The sequence below is a fragment of the Oncorhynchus kisutch genome, linkage group LG16 (assembly GCF_002021735.2).
Source record: "Oncorhynchus kisutch isolate 150728-3 linkage group LG16, Okis_V2, whole genome shotgun sequence".
NCBI lineage: Eukaryota > Metazoa > Chordata > Actinopteri > Salmoniformes > Salmonidae > Oncorhynchus > Oncorhynchus kisutch.
Window position 1 is genome coordinate 8,569,966 of NC_034189.2, and position 21,399 is coordinate 8,591,364.

General features: G+C 42.1%; 1 protein-coding gene across 1 annotated transcript; it reads left to right on the forward strand.

The window, feature by feature from the left end:
- The first annotated feature begins 9,925 nt into the window (after positions 1-9,925).
- LOC109887986 (zinc finger protein 260-like) lies at positions 9,926-20,568 on the forward strand. The gene is made up of 3 exons (XM_031791732.1): positions 9,926-10,335; positions 17,872-18,324; positions 18,895-20,568. Exons 1-3 carry the CDS (start codon positions 10,170-10,172, stop codon positions 20,007-20,009), a joined length of 1,734 nt encoding a protein of 577 aa, XP_031647592.1. The 5' UTR covers positions 9,926-10,169; the 3' UTR covers positions 20,010-20,568.
- Positions 20,569-21,399: the final 831 nt, after the last annotated feature.

Sequence of the window (21,399 nt, forward strand, 5' to 3'; positions counted from 1 at the left end):
TCTGTTTGTTTCAGCGGGTGGCAAGTCCATAAACACATCACAGCGCCTCTGTGTGGAGCGTTAACTACATGGTACAGACTGGTAGTGATAATGGAAATAGATAGCTACATGTGGGGAAAACGTTATAATATATTTTAACACTTATTGTATGAACTGAATTGAAAGACAACTCATTGTAACACAGGCGACTCCTGAAAGCTGCAACGGCTTGGGACTTAATTCTCAAATCAAATAACATTTTATTGGTCACATACATATGGTTAGCAGATGCGAAATGCTTGTGCTTCTAGTTCCGACAGCGCAGTAATATCTACCACAAAATCTAACAATTCCCCAAAACAACTATCTAATACACACAAATCTAAAGGGGTGAATGAGAATATGTACATACAAATATATGGATGAGTGATGGCCCAGCTGCAATAGATGGTATAGAATACAGTATATACAGTTGAAGTCGGAAGTTTACATACACCTTAGCCAAATTAATTTAAACTCAGTTATTCACAATTCCTGACATTTAATCCTAGTAACAATTCCCTATCTTAGGTCAGTTAGGATCACCACTTTATTTTAAGAATGTGAAATGTCAGAATGATAGTAGAGAGAAAGATTTATTTCAGCTTTAATTTCTTTCATCAAATTCCCAGTGGGTCAGAAGATTACATACACTCAATTAGTATTTGGTAGGATTGACTTTAAATTGTTTAACTTGGGTCAAGTGTTTCGGGTATCCTTCCACAAGCTTCCCACAATAAGTTGGGGGAATTTTGGCTCATTCCTCCTGATAGAGCTGGTGTAACTGAGTCAGGTTTGTAGGCCTCCTTGCTCGCACACATTTTTTCAGTTCTGCCCACAAATTTTCTATAGAATTGAGGTCAGGGCTTTGTGATGGCCACTCCAATAACTTGACTTTGTTGTCCTGAAGCCAACTTTGGAAGTATGCTTGGGGTCATTGTCCATTTGGAAGACCCATTTGCGACCAAGCTTTAACTTCCTGACTGATGTCTTGAGGTGTTGCTTCAATATATCCACATCATTTTCCATCCTCATGATGTCATCTATTTTATGAAGTGCACCAGTCCCTCCTGCAGTAAAGCACCCCCACAACATGATGCTGCCACCCACGTGCTTCACAGTTGGGATGGTGTTCTTCGGCTTGCAAGACTCCCCCTTTGTCCTCCAAACATAACGATGGTCATTATGGCCAAACAGTTCTATTTTTGTTTCATCAGACCAGAGGATTTTTCTCCAAAAAGTACGATCTTTGGCCCAATGTGCAGTTGCAAACCGTAGTCTGCTTTACTGTGGATATAGATACTTTTGTACCTCTTTCCTCCAGCATCTTCACACGGTCCTTTGCTGTTCTGGGATTGATTTGCACTTATTGCACCAAAGTACGTTAATCTCTAGAAGGCAGAACGTCTTCCTGAGTGGTATGATGGCTGTGTGGTCCCATGGTGTTTATACTTTCATACTATTGTTTGTACAGATGAACGTGGTACCTTCAGGTGTTTGGAGATTGCTCCCAAGGATGAACCAGACTTGTGGAGGTCTACAATTTGTTTTTTGAGGACTTATTTTCCCATGACGTGCTGAGTTTGAAATTCATCCACAGGTACACCTCCAATTGACTCAAATGTCAATTACCCTATCAGAAGCTTCTAAAGCCATGACATAATTTTCTGGAATTTCCCAAGCTGTTTAAAGGCACAGTCAAATTAGTGTATGTAAACTTCTGACCCACTGGAGCACAACTCCAATACAGTGAATAAGTGAAATTATCTGTCTGTTATTAATTGTTGGAGAAAATGACTTGTGTCATGCACAAAGTAGATGTCCTAACCGACTTGCCAAAACTATAGTTTGTTAACAAGAAATTTGTGGAGTGGTTGAAAAACGAGTTTCAGTCTCTCGGTCCCAGCTTTGATGCACCTGTACTGACCTCGCCTTCTGGATTGTAGAGGTGTGAAAAGATAGTGGCTCAGGTGGTTGATGTCCTGATCTTTTTGGCCTTCCTGTGACATCAGGTGCTGTATGTGTCATGGAGGGCAGGTAGTTTGCCCCCGGTGATGCGTTGTGCAGACCGCACCACCCTCTGGAGAGCCTTGTGGTTGCGGGCGGTGCAGTTGCCGTACCAGGCGGTGATACAGCCGAACAGGATGCTCTCAATTGTGCATCTGTAAAATCTTGTGAGGGTTTTAGGTGACTAGACAAACTTCTTCAGCCTCCTGAGGTTGAAGAGGCGCTGTTGTGCCTTCTTCACCACACTGTCTGTGTGGGTGGACCATTTCAGTTTGTTTGTGATGTGTATGCCAAGTAACTTAAAGCTTTCCACCTTCTCCACTGCTGTCCCGTCGATGTGAATAGGAGGGTGCTCCCTCTGCTATTTCCTGAAGTCCACGATCATCTCCTTTGTTTTGTTGATGTTGAGTGAAAGGTTGTTTTCCTGACACCACACTCCGAGTGCCTCCATATAGGCTGTCTCGTCGTTGTTGGTGATCAAGCCTACTACTGTTGTGTTGTCTGCAAACGTGATGATTGAGTTGGAGGCGTTCTTGGCCATGCAGTCATGGGTGAATAGGGAGTACAGGAGGGGGCTGAGCACGCACCCTTGTGGGGCCTCAGTGTTGAGGATCAGCGAAGTGGAGATGTTGTTTCCTACCTACCTGGGGGGGACGGCCCTTCAGGAAGTCCAGGACCCAGTTGCACAGGGTGGGGTTGAGACCCAGGGCCTCAAGCTTAATGATGAGCTTGGAAGGTACTATGGTGTTGAATGCTGAGCAGTAGTCAATGAACTGTAAAAACACCTCCAGGCTGTGTAAGGGCTAATTACCAAGAAGGAGAGTGATGGAATGCTGCATCAGATGACCTGGCCTCAATAATCCTAGTACTCAGCCAAATTGAGATGGTTTGGAATGAGTCAAACTGCAGAGTGATGGAAAAGCAGCCAACAAGTGCTCAGCATATGTGGGAACTCCTTCAAGACTGTTGGAAAAGCATTCCAGGTGAAGCTGGTTGAGCGAATGCCAAGAGTGTGCAAAGCTGTCATTAAGCAAAGGGTGGCTATTTGAAGAATCTCAAATATAAAATATAACACTTGTTTGGTTATTACATGATTCCATATTTGTTATTTCATATTTTTGAAGTCTTCACTATTATTCTTCAATGTAGAAAATAGTAAAAATTAAGAAAAACCCTTGAATGAGTAGGTGTTCTAAAACATTTGACCAGCAGTGTACATATCTGTCTCGTTATTCTATCTGTGTTAAATGTGCAGCACGTTAATGGCTTCTGCCACCTGCAATCAACATTGTTTCAGGGAAAAGTGGTCACTTGAAGCTGATTGGTTTTCAGTGTTAATTATGATAACCATATGCTAATATCTTGGGAATTCGGCAAATATTGATATCAACAATTGAATAATCTATATCGAAAACAGTATTCATTGATTATAACTATAGCTAGCTACCAGTATATCTAAATACGAACATATTCTACATAGTTGTATCTTTGGTGTCCTCCGCAGCAGTCTCCGCAGCTGATCATTCTCTTCCTGGTACTCCACTACCGTTTTCTCAACTACCCCGAAAATCTCCACGGCAGCCGCCAATAAACGATCATTTAAAAAGTAAGTAAGATGACGCTGGAGATGGTGCCAGAGCAGAAGGCGTTTTACGTTCCCCCAACCGATTGTGTTTTTTGTTCGTTTATCTGCGTTGTTTGATTCTTATTTGTTTTACTTATTTTGTACATAATGTTTCTGCTACCGTCTCTTATGACTGAAAATAACTTCTAGACATCAGGACTGCGATTACTCACCACGGACTAGCAAAATCCTTTTTCTTCTTTCCTGACTCTGACGAACCCGAGGCGGCGGATATACGGCTCCCTCGGGAACAGGCACCAACCCCCGAGAAAGAGGGGCCGGTGAGCGGGCTGCCTTCTGAGAATTCGTAGGCGATTGAATTAACCCCCACTTCCCTCAATTCTACTAGCAAACGTGCAATCTTTGGACAATAAAATCGACAAGTTACATGGAAGATTAAAATACCAACGGGACATTAAAAACTGTAACATCTTATGCTTCATGGGGTCATGGCTGAACGATGACAATATCAACATACAGCTGGCTGGTTATACGATGTACCGGCAGGATAGAACTGCCGCAAGGGGCGGCGGACTATATATTTTTGTAAATAACAGATGATATCTAAGGAAGTCTCGAGCTATTGCTCACCTGAGGTAGAGTATATCATGATAAGCTGTAGACCACACTACCTACTGAGAGAGTTCTCATCTGTAATCTTCGTAGCTGTTTACATACCAACTCAGTCAGAAGTTGGCACTAAGATAGCATTGAATGAGCTGTATTCCGCCATAAGAAAACAAGAAAACGCTCACCCAGAGGCGGCGCTCCTAGTTGTCACGTTCTGACCTTAGTTCCTTTGTTGTCTTTGTTTTAGGTTGGTCAGGGCGTGAGTTGGGGTGGGTTGTCTATGTTCTTTTTTCTATGTTATATTTTCTACGTGTTTGGCCTAGTATGGTTCTCAATCAGAGGCAGGTGTCGTTCGTTGTCTCTGATTGAGAATCATACTTAGGTAGCCTTTTCCCACCTGTGTTTGGCCTGGTATGGTTCTCAATCAGAGGCAGGTGTTGTTCGTTGTCTCTGATTGAGAATCATACTTAGGTAGACTTGTCCCACCTGTGTTTGGTGGGTGATTATTTTCAGTTTGGTGTTTTTCACCTTACAGAACTGTTTCGGTTTCGTTTCATTCTCTTTGTTATTTTGTTTAGTGTTCTGAATTTAAATAAATATGATCATGAACACTTACCACGCTGCGCTTTGGTCCTCCTCTCCTTCCACGGAAGACAACCGTTACACTAGTAGCCAGGGACTTTAATGCAGGAAACTTAGATCAGTTTAACCAAATTTCTATCAGCATGTTAAATGTGCAACCAGAGGGAAAATAATTCTGGACCACCTATACTTCACAAACAGAGACGCATACAAAGCTCTCCCTCGCTCTCCATTTGGTAAATCTGACCATAATTCCATTCTCCTGATTCCTGCTTACAAGCTAAAATTAAACCAGGAAGCAGCAGTGACTAGATTAATAAAACAGTGGTCAGATGAAGCAGATGCTAAACTACAGGACTATTTTCATAGCACGAGTTACATGGAAGTGACAAAGAGCTCTTATAGGACCAGGGCACAATTAATAATATAATAATAATTAATCATTTTTCTCTTTATTCATTAAAAATTGTGAATAACCCACCACAGGTTAATGAGAAGGGTGTTATTGAATGGATGCTCATAATATACTTAAGTATATTTAAAACCAAATATTTTAGACTTTTACTCAAGTTTTATGTTACTGGGTGACTTTCACCTTTACTTGAGTCATTTTGTATTAAGGTATCTTTACTTTTACTCAGTTGGATACTTATTCCACCACTGGTGTTGGGCATCTTGCTTTTCTGAAATAAGCCCACAGAAATAAACCTATGAGGAACAGCATCTATGAAGGAGCTTTGAACGTAATTAAACTTCTGAGAGTTGGCTTAACGTTGGACCAGAGCTAGCTAGCTATCGACCTTGTGTGTGCAGAGCGGCACCAGAATAAATATTTAAATACGTTTTACCCTTTTTGTAGGTAATAAATCCATTGTATAATGTGATAATAGTAGTATCAAAAAAGTGAATAATTTCTTCTCTAAATGAAAAATCTTTCTCCCTAATTTCTTAATCACGTTTGTAACGTCATTACGGCAGGCGCAGTAACCTATGCTCCGGAGGGGGAGGGGCAGGTATTCCTACGCATACACACGCCCCAATGAGACGCACACTGGCAAAGATTTTCAGCTGGCAGGCAGACACTGGAATACGTTTTTGAGTGACAGAGTAAGAGCTTTACATAGGCACTTTGTTGCATTTTTTGTGGGGCTGGAAAAAATCCCTGGAATGTAAAATAATGTTATTAACCGGTTCCCTAGCTTTTAAAATAATGGTTCTGTTCCGGAACATTATAGATCACTTTTATTTGCGGTTCTGATCCTCAAGAAAATGATGATTGCTATTAATATTCTCTGGTTTAGTGCAAGATGTCACATCAGTCTCAAGTGGTTGCAGTTGTCAGGAGTCGCCTGTGTTGCAATGTGTTGTCTTTTAATTCGGTTCATAGAATGAACGATCATCCTAGATCCCCCTATGACTTAATATAACGTTTTCCCCACATTGTAGTTATTTCTTTCCACTCTGGTCTGTACCTTGTAGTAAAACCCCATCCACGTGGGGCACTGTGTTGTACTTATGGGATCTCCTCCCGTTGATATTACAGAAGAAGAAGACAATGCGGAAGTGAAACGGATCAGCGGCAAAGATTTTTTCCACTAGCCCTGTGGCGGCAGGGTCGTTACTAGTTAACACAGCTACAAAGTCATAAACCCCGTCTATTTCTATATTGTATGTTATTATAAAGTGATTTAAAACCTAACCACTTATGCCTTACCTTAAATTACGACTAAAAAGCTATATTTTGTATCATAAATGCTGACGATATAGCCATCTGCACGATATGTTGACTTTGTGCTGTGGTAACTAGTAGAAACCAAGACTGTTCTCAGGTTGTGGTGTGTACGGTCGCGTCGTGGACAATTGTATCGTTTTAGCTAACCCTAACCTGCTACGAAAAGTCACTGGCAGACTTGCCCCGATAACAGCCTTGGTTGCCACTAATACAACAGCAGCGGGTTTCTTTTGTTTGTGGACACCATTATTTCCTCTTTGACGAAACCATACTAGCCGAATACCCAACTCTCATTCGACTGAAACATGTCCCATCTACAGTCGTTTCGTGTGTTTTTAAATGATCGTTTATCGGCGGCTGCTGTGGATATTTTTGGGGGCAGTTGAGAAAACGGTAGGAGAATACCAGGAGGAGAATGATCGGCTACGGAGACTGCTGGGGAGGACACCAAATATACAACTATGTAGAATAGGTTCGTAGGTACATCTACTGATAGTTAGCTATAGTTATACTCAATTAATACCGTTAAGGCGAACAGTGATTACCATTTCTTAAAAACAGTTAACTTTATTTAATTTATTTAATTAGACAAGTCAGTTTAAGAACAAATCATTATTTACAATGACGGCCTAACGAGGGCGACGCTAGGCCAATTGTGCGAAGCCCTATGGGACTCCCAATCACGGCCGGTTGTGATACAGCCCAGGATCGAACCAGGGTCTGTACTGATGCCTCTCGGGATCCCATCTACTATAACTTTTGACCGTGAATGGATTAAAAAGTTGTTTTTGTCACAAGGCTATTTGAAATGGAATACAGTTATCTGCACTCAGTTACATCTAAAGGCTGTTTTAGATCATAGCTTCAGATTAGCCCAAATGTAGAGACCTTTGTTAAGTAATTTATTAAATAAGGGTCTAAGGTTCATAAACCATAATTACCTTCAGAGCCTATTGATGAAGGTACACTATGTATACCACTAGGCTACCGTGCGGCGGCAGGGTAGCCTAGTGGTTAGATTGTTGGACTAGTAACCGAAAGGTTGCAAGTTCAAATCCCCGAGCTGACAAGGTAACCCACTGTTCCTAGGCCGTCATTGAAAATAAGAATTTGTTCTTAACTGACTTGCCTAGTTAAATAAAGGTACATTTTTAAAAAACACAGCAGTATGTGGACACAGGCGAAGGTAGCCTAGTGGTTAGAGCAGGTAGCCTAGTGGTTAGAGCAGGTAGCCTAGTGGTTAGAGCAGGTAGCCTAGTGGTTAGAGCAGGCAGCCTAGTGGTTAGAGCAGGCAGCCTAGTGGTTAGAGCAGGTAGCCTAGTGGTTAGAGCAGGTAGCCTAGTGGTTAGAGGCACGTAGCCTAGTGGTTAGAGCGTTGGGCCAGTAACCGAAAGGTTGCTGGATAGAATCCCCCAGCTGACAAGATAAAAATCTGTCTTTCTGCCCCTGAACAAGGCAGTTAACCCACTGTTCCCCTCGCACCTCTCTGATCCCCCTTTCCCTACCCCTTCAAATTAGTGGATTCGGCTATTCATAAACTGCCAGGTGTATAAAATTGAACACAGCCATGCAAAAAAACGTACTACCCTCTCCACTAACGCTACCCGCCCCAGTGCATAGTGGCAACTGTAAAGTTTGGTGGATGAGGAATAACAGTCCGGGGCTGTTTTTCATGAATCGGGCTAGGCCCCTTAGTTCCATTGAAGCAAAATCTTAACCCTGATGCTGTGATTTTTCAAGCCTGTGTGTGTGAATGATAAATGGATTGCACTGCCAAAATAGGCTCTATTGTAAAAATTTATGAAAACAAAAATGTGCATTTTGGACTTAACACGGGAGAAATTAGCAGAAGGGATGAGTTTGGCCAAGAGTTTACATTTACGAGGGAGGAGACTTTATCACAATTGTTAACAGCATCCCCGCTCTGCAGAAGTAAAACAGGAAATTCTCTCTTTCTTTCTCTCTCTCGGAGGACCTGAGCCCTAGTACCATGCCTCAGGACTACCTGACATGATGACTCCTTGCTGTCCCCAGTCCACCTGGCCGTGCTGCTGCTCCAGTTTCAACTGTTCTGCCTTATTATTATTGGACCATGCTGGTCATTTATGAACATTTGAACATCTTGGCCATGTTCTGTTATAATCTCCACCCGGCAGCAAACGAGGGGTATAAAAAACATGTTTTTTTTAAGACACCGGTACCTTCTAAATCGAGAATAAAGTATCAGAAAGTCAAGGTTGGTTGAAAGTTATTGTACCGTATTTTCAATGGACCCTCTGCTCAACCTCAGGCACAGGCTTCAACCATGAGGCTAGAGGTTCTACTCCTCCCTGACTATATAGATCACAGAGATCTAGAATTCATGTGTATCATTCAAGTGTTCTATTTAATTCTATGCTGTATAGGGAACCTCTGCTCCTTCCCTCCAGACTCCCTACAGCTCTCTGTCTCTGAAGAGGAGGTTCCCCCTGAGCAGCAGCACTGTGAGCAGGAGTGGAGCCCCAGTCTGGGACAGGAGGACCCAGAGACCAAACAGATTAAAGAGGAACAGGAAGAAGTCAGGACCAGTCAGGAGGAAGAGCAGCTTCAAGGGCTCTTTGATACCAAAGACTCCATATTCACTCCTTCCTGTGTGAAAAGTGAATGTGATCAGGAGGACCCACTTCAGTCCTTGACTCTTCCCCAAACCCAGACTGTGGAGAACAGAGAGAGTGAGAGAGACTCTAAACCAGTGGATCTCAAACCTTTTGAGCAGCAATGTAGCACTTGACAGCAATGGATTTCAGCCCACCATTGGATCAACAGGTCCCCAACACTACACCTGGCCCTTTTATGGCAAGACCTTCAAACATCTGTCCACAAAGAGAGAAAAACTGAAAATAGAAATAACATCTTCATTCAGAAGATGGGAATAAAAAGGCAGGATGTGGACAACACTCGTAGGAAAGGAAAGCAACCCCAAACCATTCATACTGTGGGTCTCAGATAAATACATATACTGTACCATGGACTTAATGTTGTAAAACAGTGTATGTAAATAAAGTTTGATTTGATTTGAATGACGAGGAAATGATCAAACAGTACAGAGGATTGTAGGAGATTCACAGTTCTGCTGTTCAAAGTCTGTTTAATTTTTCCCTTCGTTAGAAACAGCAATATCTGGTATTTGATTTAGGTCAGACTGATGTAATTAATACTTGAAATGTAAAACAATTCCAGAAAAGGTATCCTTGCATTTATCCAAGAGTATTTCTCATAAATTCTGACCTAATGCTGCTCATTCATCATGTTTATTTAATCTTGTATGGAGTAATGATAAACTGTTGACTCCTGAGGAAGAATAGATTCTCCCAGATCATCCAATACTTATGATAACCACTATTTGTCTACATGTAGTCGTCGTTCTCCTTTACTATTGGTCTGTAGGCTGCCTTGCACAGTAAACTCCCATCCAGCTGGCGGCCCTGTTGTGTTTCTGGGTTCGTCACCAACTAGAACAAAGAACGTCCTAAGATTCCTTGACTAGAACACGGAAGTAGGATTGGTAACGAGTTTTTTTTTGCTGTTCCTTGTGTGGAGTAAAGAAAGAAATACTTACTAAACTAAATAGTCTACCCATCTCTAATTTGACAGAAAATGTCTAAACTACAGATGTTGTGTGTGTTTTTAAATGATCGTTTATCGGCGGCTGCTGTGGATATTTTTGGTGCAGTTGAGAAAACGGTAGTGGAGTACCAGGAGGAGAATGATCGGCTACGGAGACTGCTGCGGAGGACACCAGAGATACAACTATGTAGAATAGGTTCGTATGTAGATACTGATAGCTAGCTATAGTTATACTTTATTGATAAACTGTTAACTGATCACCACTTCATACAAGTTTAAAAAGTTGTTTTTAAACCTACCGTGCATGGATAAAAACATTGTCATAAAAACAGGAAGTGATTTTAATTTATAATTCAAAATTGATACACTTTAGAAATACTGAGAAGTAATTGAAAATGGATTCTAGTTTTTAATTTTTGAATTGGCATTATAGTTAACCTAGTCTTGACTTTACTGGCTTAAATTCAAATTGACCCCAACCCTGATGTCTGAAGCCTGATCGAGCCCCACAGTGAGTGTAATAATACCCATAAAACCTAGCGGTCAAACAGGGAAATGGTTTCAATCGTTTTTCCACCATTCATTTTTAATTTTAGAAACACTTAAAATAAGGATGTTGTTTAATGTAGGCTTACCCCGGTGTGATGTTTTGATAACTATGTAAATCTCTCTCAGACAAGGGGACTTTTATCAATGTTTTTGCCACTGGCGGTCAGTGCTGTTAAAGATGGAGGACCATCTTAAAAATAGAAAAATTATGAGCACTGCCTTATACAGCATATTGGATGACTCATTCATATTCCATTCACCCAGCTCAATGTAACATTGATAGGTTTAGGCTACTCCATGATACTCACATTTTCCCTATACCCTTCATGAGGTTGCAACAGCCTAGCCTATGAATGAAAGTTTACAACATAGATTCACAGGTTGAGAAGAATTTGTGTAATCAAGGTGACAGACAGCGAGACATTTTAATTCCGCCTTGCGCACTCTTGCCTGCATCTAGCTGATCTAGGGTGTAGTCATTAGTCCAACAGTTGCAAACAAGAGTTTCTATTGGACAAATTCAGGTATGTTTATCCCTGTTCTGTTTGCTTCTGTTTAATAAAGTTTTTCAACAGCATCTGCAGAATGAATAAACCCCTGATTACACGCAAATGCAGTTCACTTCCGTAGCAGCAACATACAAACAGTATGATCACTTTGAACGTTGTAGCAATAATTCCTACTCGCTTTTACGTGCTCTCACGTTTTCCTTTCAGTGCACAACACATCAGCTGTCTGTACCCACAAATATTTCCAAGCCAAACCTTCATATCATAACCGCTATACACAGCCTACATTGTCAACATTATTAGCTAATGTCATGGTCAACATAGCTACTAGAGCTAACACGTTAGTAAACCCTCTACAATCATGCAGTACAGTGTAGTCAGCAAGCAGTTTAGCAGTTGTACCGGAGGACCCCGGTGGTAGTACATTTATAAGACCAAAAGCTTACCTTGACTTGGAAGAGTTCCAGTCTTGGATAGCCATAGCCAGCTAGCTAATGTAACAGTGTTGCTTCTGTCCCTCTCCTCGCCCCAACCTGGGCTTGAATCATGGACCCTCTGAACACATCAACAAATCACATTTATTTATATAGCCCTTCGTACATCAGCTGATAACTCAAAGTGCTGTACAGAAACCCAGCCTAAAACCTCAAACAGCAAGCAATGCAGGTGTAGAAGCACGGTGGCTAGGAAAAACTCTCTAGAAAGGCCTAAACCTAGGAAGAAACCTAGAGAGGAACCAGGCTATGTGGGGTGGCCAGTCCTCTTCTGGCTGTGCTGGGTGGAGATTATAACAGAACATGGCCAAGATGTTCAAATGTTCATAAATGACCAGCATGGTCAAATAATAATAATCACAGGCAGAACAGTTGAAACTGGAGCAGCAGCACGGCCAGGTGGACTGGGGACAGCAAGGAGTCATCATGTCAGGTAGTCCTGAGGCATGGTCCTAGGGCTCAGGTCCTCCGAGAAAGAAAGAGAGAATTAGAGAGAGCATACTTAAATTCACACAGGACACCGGATAAGACAGGAGAAGTACTCCAGATATAACAAACTGACCCTAGCCACCCGACACAAACTACTACAGCATAAATGCTGGAGGCTGAGACGGGAGGGGTCAGGAGACACTGTGGCCCCATCCGATGACACCCCCGGACGGGGCCAAACAGGAAGGATATAACCCCACCCACTTTGCCTAAGCACAGCCCCCACACCACTAGAGGGATATCTTCAACCACCAACTTACCATCCTGAGACAAGGCCGAGTATAGCCCACAAAGATCTCCGCCACGGCACAACCCAAGGGGGGGCCCCAACCCAGTGAAGGACCTCGGCGTTACTCTGCCTCCCACGTTACTCTGGACCCTGATCTCTCTTTTGAAGAACATATCAAGACTGTTTCATGGACAGCTTTTTTCCATCTACGTAACATTGCAAAAATCAGAAACTTTCTGGCCAAAAATGATGCAGAAAAATTAATCCATGCTTTTGTCACTTCTAGGTTAGACTACTGCAATGCTCTACTTTCCGGCTACCCGGATAAAGCACTAAATAAACTTCAGTTAGTGTTAAACACGGCTGCTAGAATCTTGACTAGAACCAAAAGATTTGATCATATTACTCCAGTGTTTGCCTCTCTACACTGGCTTCCTGTCAAAGCAAGGGCTGATTTCAAGGTTTTACTGCTAACCTACAAAGCATTACATGGGCTTGCTCCTACCTATCTCTCTGATTTGGTCCTGCCGTACATACCTACACGTACGCTACGGTCACAAGACGCAGGCCTCCTAATTGTCCCTAGAATTTCTAAGCAAACAGCTGGAGGCAGGGCTTTCTCCTATAGAACTCCATTTTTATGGAATGGTCTGCCTACCCATGTGAGAGACGCAAACTCGGTCTCAACCTTTAAGTCTTTACTGATTGAGTGTAGTCTGGCCCAGGAGTGTGAAGGTGAACGGAAAGGCTCTGGAGCAACGAACCGCCCTTGCTGTCTCTGTCTGTTCGGTTCCCCTCTTTCCACTGACATTCTCTGCCTCTAACCCTATTACAGGGGCTGAGTCACGGGCTTACTGGGGCTCTCTCATACCTCTTTCTGTCGTAACCGGTCACGGCCCGGGAGGTCCATGGGGCGACGCACAATTGGCCTAGCGTCGTCCGGGTTAGGGAGGGGTTGGCCGGTAGGGATATCCTTGTCTCATCGCGCACCAGCGACTCCTGTGGCGGGCCGGACGCAGTGCGCACTAACCAAGGTGCACTGTGTTTCCTCCGACACATTGGTGCGGCTGGCTTCCGGGTTGGATGCGCGCTGTGTTAAGAAGCAGTATGGCTGGTTGGGTTGTGTATCGGAGGACGCATGACTTTCAACCTTCGTCTCTCCCGAGCCCGTACAGGAGTTGTAGCGATGAGACAAGATAGTAGCTACTAAAAACAATTGGACACCATGAAATTGGGGAGAAAAATGGGTAAAATAAAAAAATAAAAAGACTATCCAAAATGAGAAAAAATTCTTAAACCATTTTAATGAAATTCACTGAGGAGGATGAGCCTCCACTGATATTCAGCTCTATTTACGCTCAGATTCGAAAAATGCTAATTAGCATGTAATTAGACATCATGAGGAACTACAAATCCCAGCCTGCACCTGCACGTCATCTATAGCTGACCTCTTTTCTCACAGGTATTTTGTCATTTTAAAACTAGTACAAGACAGTTCACGGAATTGTTAATTTAAATACATTTTTTGCCAGTTTATTCCTTACTACATTTATTTTTTTTATTTTTTTATTTTTTATTTCACCTTTATTTAACCAGGTAGGCTAGTTGAGAACACCTTTATTTAACCAGGTAGGCTAGTTGAGAACACCTTTATTTAACCAGGTAGGCTAGTTGAGAACACCTTTATTTAACCAGGTAGGCTAGTTGAGAACACCTTTATTTAACCAGGTAGGCTAGTTGAGAACACCTTTATTTAACCAGGTAGGCTAGTTGAGAACACCTTTATTTAACCAGGTAGGCTAGTTGAGAACACCTTGATTTAACCAGGTAGGCTAGTTGAGAACACCTTTATTTAACCAGGTAGGCTAGTTGAGAACACCTTTATTTAACCAGGTAGGCTAGTTGAGAACAAGTTCTCATTTGCAACTGCGACCTGGCCAAGATAAAGCATAGCAGTGTGAGCATACAACAAAGAGTTACACATGGAGTAAACAATTAACAAGTCAATAACACAGTAGAAAACGAAGGGGGGGTCTATATACAATGTGTGCAAAAGGCATGAGGAGGTAGGCAAATAATTACAATTTTGCAGATTAACACTGGAGTGATAAAAGATCAGATGGTCATGTACAGGTAGAGATATTGGTGTGCAGAAGAGCAGAAAAGTAAATAAATAAAAACAGTACGGGGATGAGGTAGGTGAAAAGGGTGGGCTATTTACCAATAGACTATGTACAGCTGCAGCGATCGGTTAGCTGCTCAGATAGCTGATGTTTGAAGTTGGTGAGGGAGATAAAAGTCTCCAACTTCAGCGATTTTTGCAATTCGTTCCAGTCACAGGCAGCAGAGTACTGGAACGAAAGGCGGCCAAATGAGGTGTTGGCTTTAGGGATGATCAGTGAGATACACCTGCTGGAGCGCGTGCTACGGATGGGTGTTGCCATCGTGACCAGTGAGCTGAGATAAGGCGGAGCTTTACCTAGCATAGACTTGTAGATGACCTGGAGCCAGTGGGTCTGGCGACGAATATGTAGCGAGGGCCAGCCGACTAGAGCATACAAGTCGCAGTGGTGGGTAGTATAAGGTGCTTTAGTGACAAAACGGATGGCACTGTGATAGACTGCATCCAGTTTGCTGAGTAGAGTGTTGGAAGCCATTTTGTAGATGACGTCGCCGAAGTCGAGGATCGGTAGGATAGTCAGTTTTACTAGGGTAAGCTTGGCGGCTTGAGTGAAGGAGGCTTTGTTGCGGAATAGAAAGCCGACTCTTGATTTGATTTTCGATTGGAGATGTTTGATATGAGTCTGGAAGGAGAGTTTGCAGTCTAGCCAGACACCTAGGTACTTATAGACGTCCACATATTCTAGGTCGGAACCATCCAGGGTGGTGATGCTAGTCGGGCATGCAGGTGCAGGCAGCGACCGGTTGAAAAGCATGCATTTGGTTTTACTAGCGTTTAAGAGCAGTTGGAGGCCACGGAAGGAGTGTTGTATGGCATTGAAGCTTGTTTGGAGGTTAGATAGCACAGTGTCCAAAGACGGGCCGAAAGTATATAGAATGGTGTCGTCTGCGTAGAGGTGGATCAGGGAATCGCCCGCAGCAAGAGCAACATCATTGATATACACAGAGAAAAGAGTCGGCCCGAGAATTGAACCCTGTGGCACCCCCATAGAGACTGCCAGAGGACCGGACAGCATGCCCTCCGATTTGACACACTGAACTCTGTCTGCAAAGTAATTGGTGAACCAGGCAAGGCAGTCATCCGAAAAACCGAGGCTACTGAGTCTGCCGATAAGAATATGGTGATTGACAGAGTCGAAAGCCTTGGCGAGGTCGATGAAGACGGCTGCACAGTACTGTCTTTTATCGATGGCGGTTATGATGTCGTTTAGTACCTTGAGTGTGGCTGAGGTGCACCCGTGACCGGCTCGGAAACCAGATTGCACAGCGGAGAAGGTACGGTGGGATTCGAGATGGTCAGTGACCTGTTTGTTGACTTGGCTTTCGAAGACCTTAGATAGGCAATGAGGAGGTAGATGACGTTAGATAGTTAATCCATAGATAAAAAAAAAAAAACGTTGCCTCGATTCGGCAGTCCCGTCCAGATCATTATGGTGTTTGAAGTTCTTTATGTTTGTAGTTCTTTATGTTTGTAGTTCTTTATGTTTGTAGTTCTTTATGATTGTAGTTCTTTATGTTTGTAGTTCTTTATGTTTGTAGTTCTTTATGTTTGTAGTTCTTTATGTTTGTAGTTCTTTATGATCTCCACATCAGGAGCTGATTAGCATTTCATTTTTGGGTGGTAAATACAGGCGAATATATTAATAAAAGTCACCTTGTCCTAGAGAGATTTACACGGTTATCAAAACGTCACGCCATGGTAAGACTCCTTATTTTAAGTCATTGTAAAGGGTTAGACTCCTTATTTTAAGTCATTGTAAAGGGTAAGACTCCTTATTTTAAGTCATTGTAAAGGGTAAGCCTCCTTATTTTAAGTCATTGTAAAGGGTAAGACTCCTTATTTTAAATCATTGTAAAGGGTAAGACCCCTTATTTTAAGTCATTGTAAAGGGTAAGCCTCCTTATTTTAAGTCATTGTAAAGGGTAAGACTCCTTATTTTAAATCATTGTAAAGGGTAAGACCCCTTATTTTAAGTCATTGTAAAGGGTAAGCCTCCTTATTTTAAGTCATTGTAAAGGGTAAGCCTCCTTATTTTAAGTCATTGTAAAGGGTAAGCCTCCTTATTTTAAGTCATTGTAAAGGGTAAGACTCCTTATTTTAAGTCATTGTAAAGGGTTAGACTCCTTATTTTAAGTCATTGTAAAGGGTAAGACTCCTTATTTTAAGTCATTGTAAAGGGTAAGACTCCTTATTTTAAGTCATTAAAGGGTAAGACTCCTTATTTGAAGTCATTGTAAAGGGTAAGACTCCTTATTTTAAGTCATTGTAAAGGGTAAGACTCCTTATTTTAAGTCATTAAAGGGTAAGACTCCTTATTTGAAGTCATTGTAAAGGGTAAGCCTCCTTATTTTAAGTCATTGTAAAGGGTAAGACTCCTTATTTTAAGTCATTGTAAAGGGTAAGCCTCCTTATTTTAAGTCATTGTAAAGGGTAAGCCTCCTTATTTTAAGTCATTGTAAAGGGTAAGACTCCTTATTTTAAGTCATTGTAAAGGGTAAGACTCCTTATTTTAAGTCATTGTAAAGGGTAAGCCTCCTTATTTTAAGTCATTGTAAAGGGTAAGCCTCCTTATTTTAAGTCATTGTAAAGGGTAAGACTCCTTATTTTAAGTCATTGTAAAGGGTTAGACTCCTTATTTTAAGTCATTGTAAAGGGTAAGCCTCCTTATTTTAAGTCATTGTAAAGGGTAAGACTCCTTATTTTAAGTCATTGTAAAGGGTAAGACTCCTTATTTTAAGTCATTAAAGGGTAAGACTCCTTATTTGAAGTCATTGTAAAGGGTAAGCCTCCTTATTTTAAGTCATTGTAAAGGGTAAGACTCCTTATTTTAAGTCATTGTAAAGGGTAAGACTCCTTATTTTAAGTCATTGTAAAGGGTAAGTCAACACAAAACACAGCCCTTATTTTATTGTAAAATCCCCTATGGGGACAAATGAATGTTGGAAAAAAGATTAGACCCATTTCCCTGTTTGACCGTTTTATGGTTATGACTTGTGATTTGGTATTTTATTAGGATTCCCATTGGCTGTTGCAAATTCATCAGCATTTTAAAAAGGCACACTTAGCCTACATATCAATACATACACACAAACTATCTAGGTCAAATAGGGGAGAGGTGTTGCTTTCTGTTTTCTAAAAACAGGTTTGCTGTTCACTTGAGCAATTTTGATGGAACGTAGTTCGATGCAACAATGGCTCTTCATAATACTGATCGCTTTCTTGAATTTGTTCTGGATTTGGGAACTGTGGTAACCTCTGCTCCTCTTCTCTGTCCCTCCAGAACCCGTGCAGCTCTCGGTCTCTGAAGAGGAGGTTCCCCCTGAGCAGCAGCACTGTGAGCAGGAGTGGAGCCCCAGTCTGGGGCAGAAGGACCCAGAAACCAAACAGATTAAAGAGGAACAGGAGGAAGTCAGGACCAGTCAGGAGGAAGAGCAGCTTCAAGGGGTGGAGCCTGATATCATAGAGTTCATATTTACTCCTCCTTGTGTGAAAAGTGAATGTGATCAGGAGGACCCACGTCAAGATCCCATACTTGCTGAACACCCAACTCTCAGTCCACTGAAAATGTCTAAACTACAGTCGTTTCAAGAGTTTTTAAATGAGCGTTTAACGGCGTTTGCTGCTGTGGAGATTTCCGGGGAATTTGCGAAAGCAGTAGCAGAGTACCAGGAGGAGAATGATCGGCTACGGAGACTGCTGCGGATCACACCAGAGATACAACTATGTAGAATAGGTTTGTATGTAGATACTGAAAGGTGAATAATGTGGGGCCACAGGTGGCCTAACGAATCCCCGAGCCGACTAGGTGAAAAATCTGTCCATGTGCCTTGAGCAAGGCACTTAACCCTCATGTCTCCTGTAATTGTTGGAGATAAGAGCATCTGAGTTCATGTAAACACCTTTTTTCAAGCAGAGTTCCAGCGCTGTGTATTTGATCTGTACACATGCTAACAGCAGCAGTTCAAGACTCTCTCTCTTTTGTGCAAGTGAAGTGAGTTTGGGAACAACTGAAAGTATCTTAGTTTGAAATAGTTTTCAAATACAAACTTTATCTGTCTGAGAAATCTTTCAAATGATTAGGACGTGTACAAGCTTTATTAAAATATCAAGTTTGGGAGCAGTAAAACTATTTATCTGTATCGTACATTATTTTAGCTCCTGATATTATTTAGGATCAATGCCAATAAAGACATTTTCAATTAAAAAATCGTTGAGATCTATAATTCACATTTGTGATTCAAGTGTTCTTTTGAATTCTGTGGTATATAAATAACCTCTGCTCCTCCTCTCTCCTTCCCTCCAGACTCCCTGCAGCTCTCTGTCTCTGAAGAGGAGGTTTCCCCTGAGCAGCAGCACTGTGAGCAGGAGTGGAGCCCCAGTCTGGGGCAGGAGGACCCAGAGCCCACACAGATTAAAGAGGAACTCGGGACCAATCAGGAGGAAGAGCAGCTTCAAGGGCTCTTTGATACCAAAGACTCCATATTCACTCCTTCCTGTGTGAAAAGTGAATGTGATCAGGAGGACCCACTTCAGTCCTTGACTCTTCCCCAAACCCAGACTGTGGAGAACAGAGAGAGTCATTCTAAACCAGTGGATCCCAAGCCTTTGTCCAAGCACATGAGGATTCACACAGGAGAGAAACCATTTATCTGTGGTGACTGTGGGAAGAGCTTTATTCGCAAGGCGCACCTAACCAGGCATAAACTGACTCACACAGGAGAGAAACCATTCTCCTGTGGTGACTGTGGGAAAAGCTTCCGTCTCAAAGGGAACCTAACCACTCATAAACTGACTCACACCAGAGAGAAATCATTTAGCTGTGGTGACTGTGGGAAAAGCTTCCGTCTCAAAGGGAACCTAACCACTCATAAACTGACTCACACAGGAGAGAAACCATTTAGCTGCGTTGACTGTGGGAAAAGCTTCAATCGTAAGGTGAGCCTAACTGAACATAAACTGACTCACACAGGAGAGAAACCATTTAGCTGTGGTGACTGTGGGAAAAGCTTCATTCGGAAGGTGCATCTAACTGAACATCAACTGACTCACACAGGAGAGAAACCATTCACCTGTGATGACTGTGGGAAAAGATTTATTCAGAAGAGGGACCTGAGGAGACATATACTGATTCACACAGGAGAGAAACCATTCACCTGTGGTGACTGCGGAAAAAGCTTCAATCGAAAGGGGCACCTAACCATGCATAAACTGACTCACACAGGAGAGAAACCGTTCACCTGTGGTGACTGTGGGAAAAGCTTTAATCGAAAGGGGCACCTAACCATGCATAAACTGACTCACACAGGAGAGAAACCATTCACCTGTGGTGACTGTGGGAAGAGCTTTATTCAGAGGAGGGACCTAAGGAGGCATATACTGATTCACACAGGAGAGAAACTATTTAGCTGTGTTGACTGAAGGAAAAACTTCAATCAGAAACAACAAGGCTGCTTAGTCTGATAATATATTAATTCAGAAGACTAATCTGCTAACACGTGAAAAACATCCACAAAGACTGTAAATGAGGACACAGAGAGGAGACTAAGAGTATTGAGATACACCCAAGATCCCCTGTGGACCAACTCTAACTGGTCCTCCTGATCCTGCTCAGTCCAATGTCACAGTAATTCTATAATGGGACTTTTGTCTGAACCTAACAGGTAATGTTGCTACTCTTTGTGTATGAAATGGACAATCTGCAGTTCAGACAACCACCAGTTTTTAGGTGAACAACTGAGGGATGATGTTGGAGAGGTGTGAACACTCAATGTCGTAGACAGATCTGTAGATATGTCCAGATCTGATGCAGGTTTCCCAATAGGCCCGTTGGGGGATCTATTTGGCTCGCAAGTTTTCTGAGGAAAACAAGATAATATATAGAATTTTATTTTTTTGGTTCGTTGGATATTTATTTTATTAAGTGCCAGTAGGAGGCACTCTTTCCTCTGGTCTAAAAACATATCCCAATGCCCCAGGGCAGTGACACTGCCCTGTGTAGGGTGCCGTCTTTCGGATGGGACGTTAAACAGGTGTCCTGACTCTCTGAGGTCATTAAAGATCCCATGTCACTTATCGTAAGAGTAGGGGTGCTAACCCTGGTGTCCTGGCTAAATTCCCAATCTGGCCCTCAAACTATCATGGTCACCTAATAATCCCCAGTTTACAATTGGCTCATTCATCCCCCTCCTCTCCCCTGTAACTATTTCCCAGGTCGTTGCTGTAAATGACAACGTGTTCTCAGTCAACTTACCTGTAAAATAACGGATAAATAAAAAATACAATTAATTTAGGGGGGGATCTGTTCCCAAGTATTCCCACGTGTAAATAAATTTACAGTACCAGTCAAAAGTTTTAGAACACCTACCTTACATTGTAGAATAATAGTGAAGACATCAACACTATGAAATAATACATATGGAATCATGTAGTAACCAAAAAAGTGTTAAACAAAAAATATATTTTATATTTGAGATTCTTCAATGTAGCCCCCTTTTGCCTTGATGACAGCTTTGCACACTTGGCATTCTCTCAACCAGCTTCATGAGTTAGTCACCTGGAATGCATTTCAATTAACAGGTGGGACTTGTTAAAAGTTCATTTGTGGAATTTCTTTCCTTAATGCATTTGAGCCAATCAGTTGTGTTGTGACAAGGTAGGGGTGGTATACAGAATATATCCCTATTCGGTAAAATATCATGTCCATATTATGGTAAGAACAGCTTAAATAAGCAAAGAGACAGTCCATCATTACTTTAAGACATGAAGGTTAGTCAATCCGACTTTAAAAGTTTCTTCAAGTGAAGTTGCA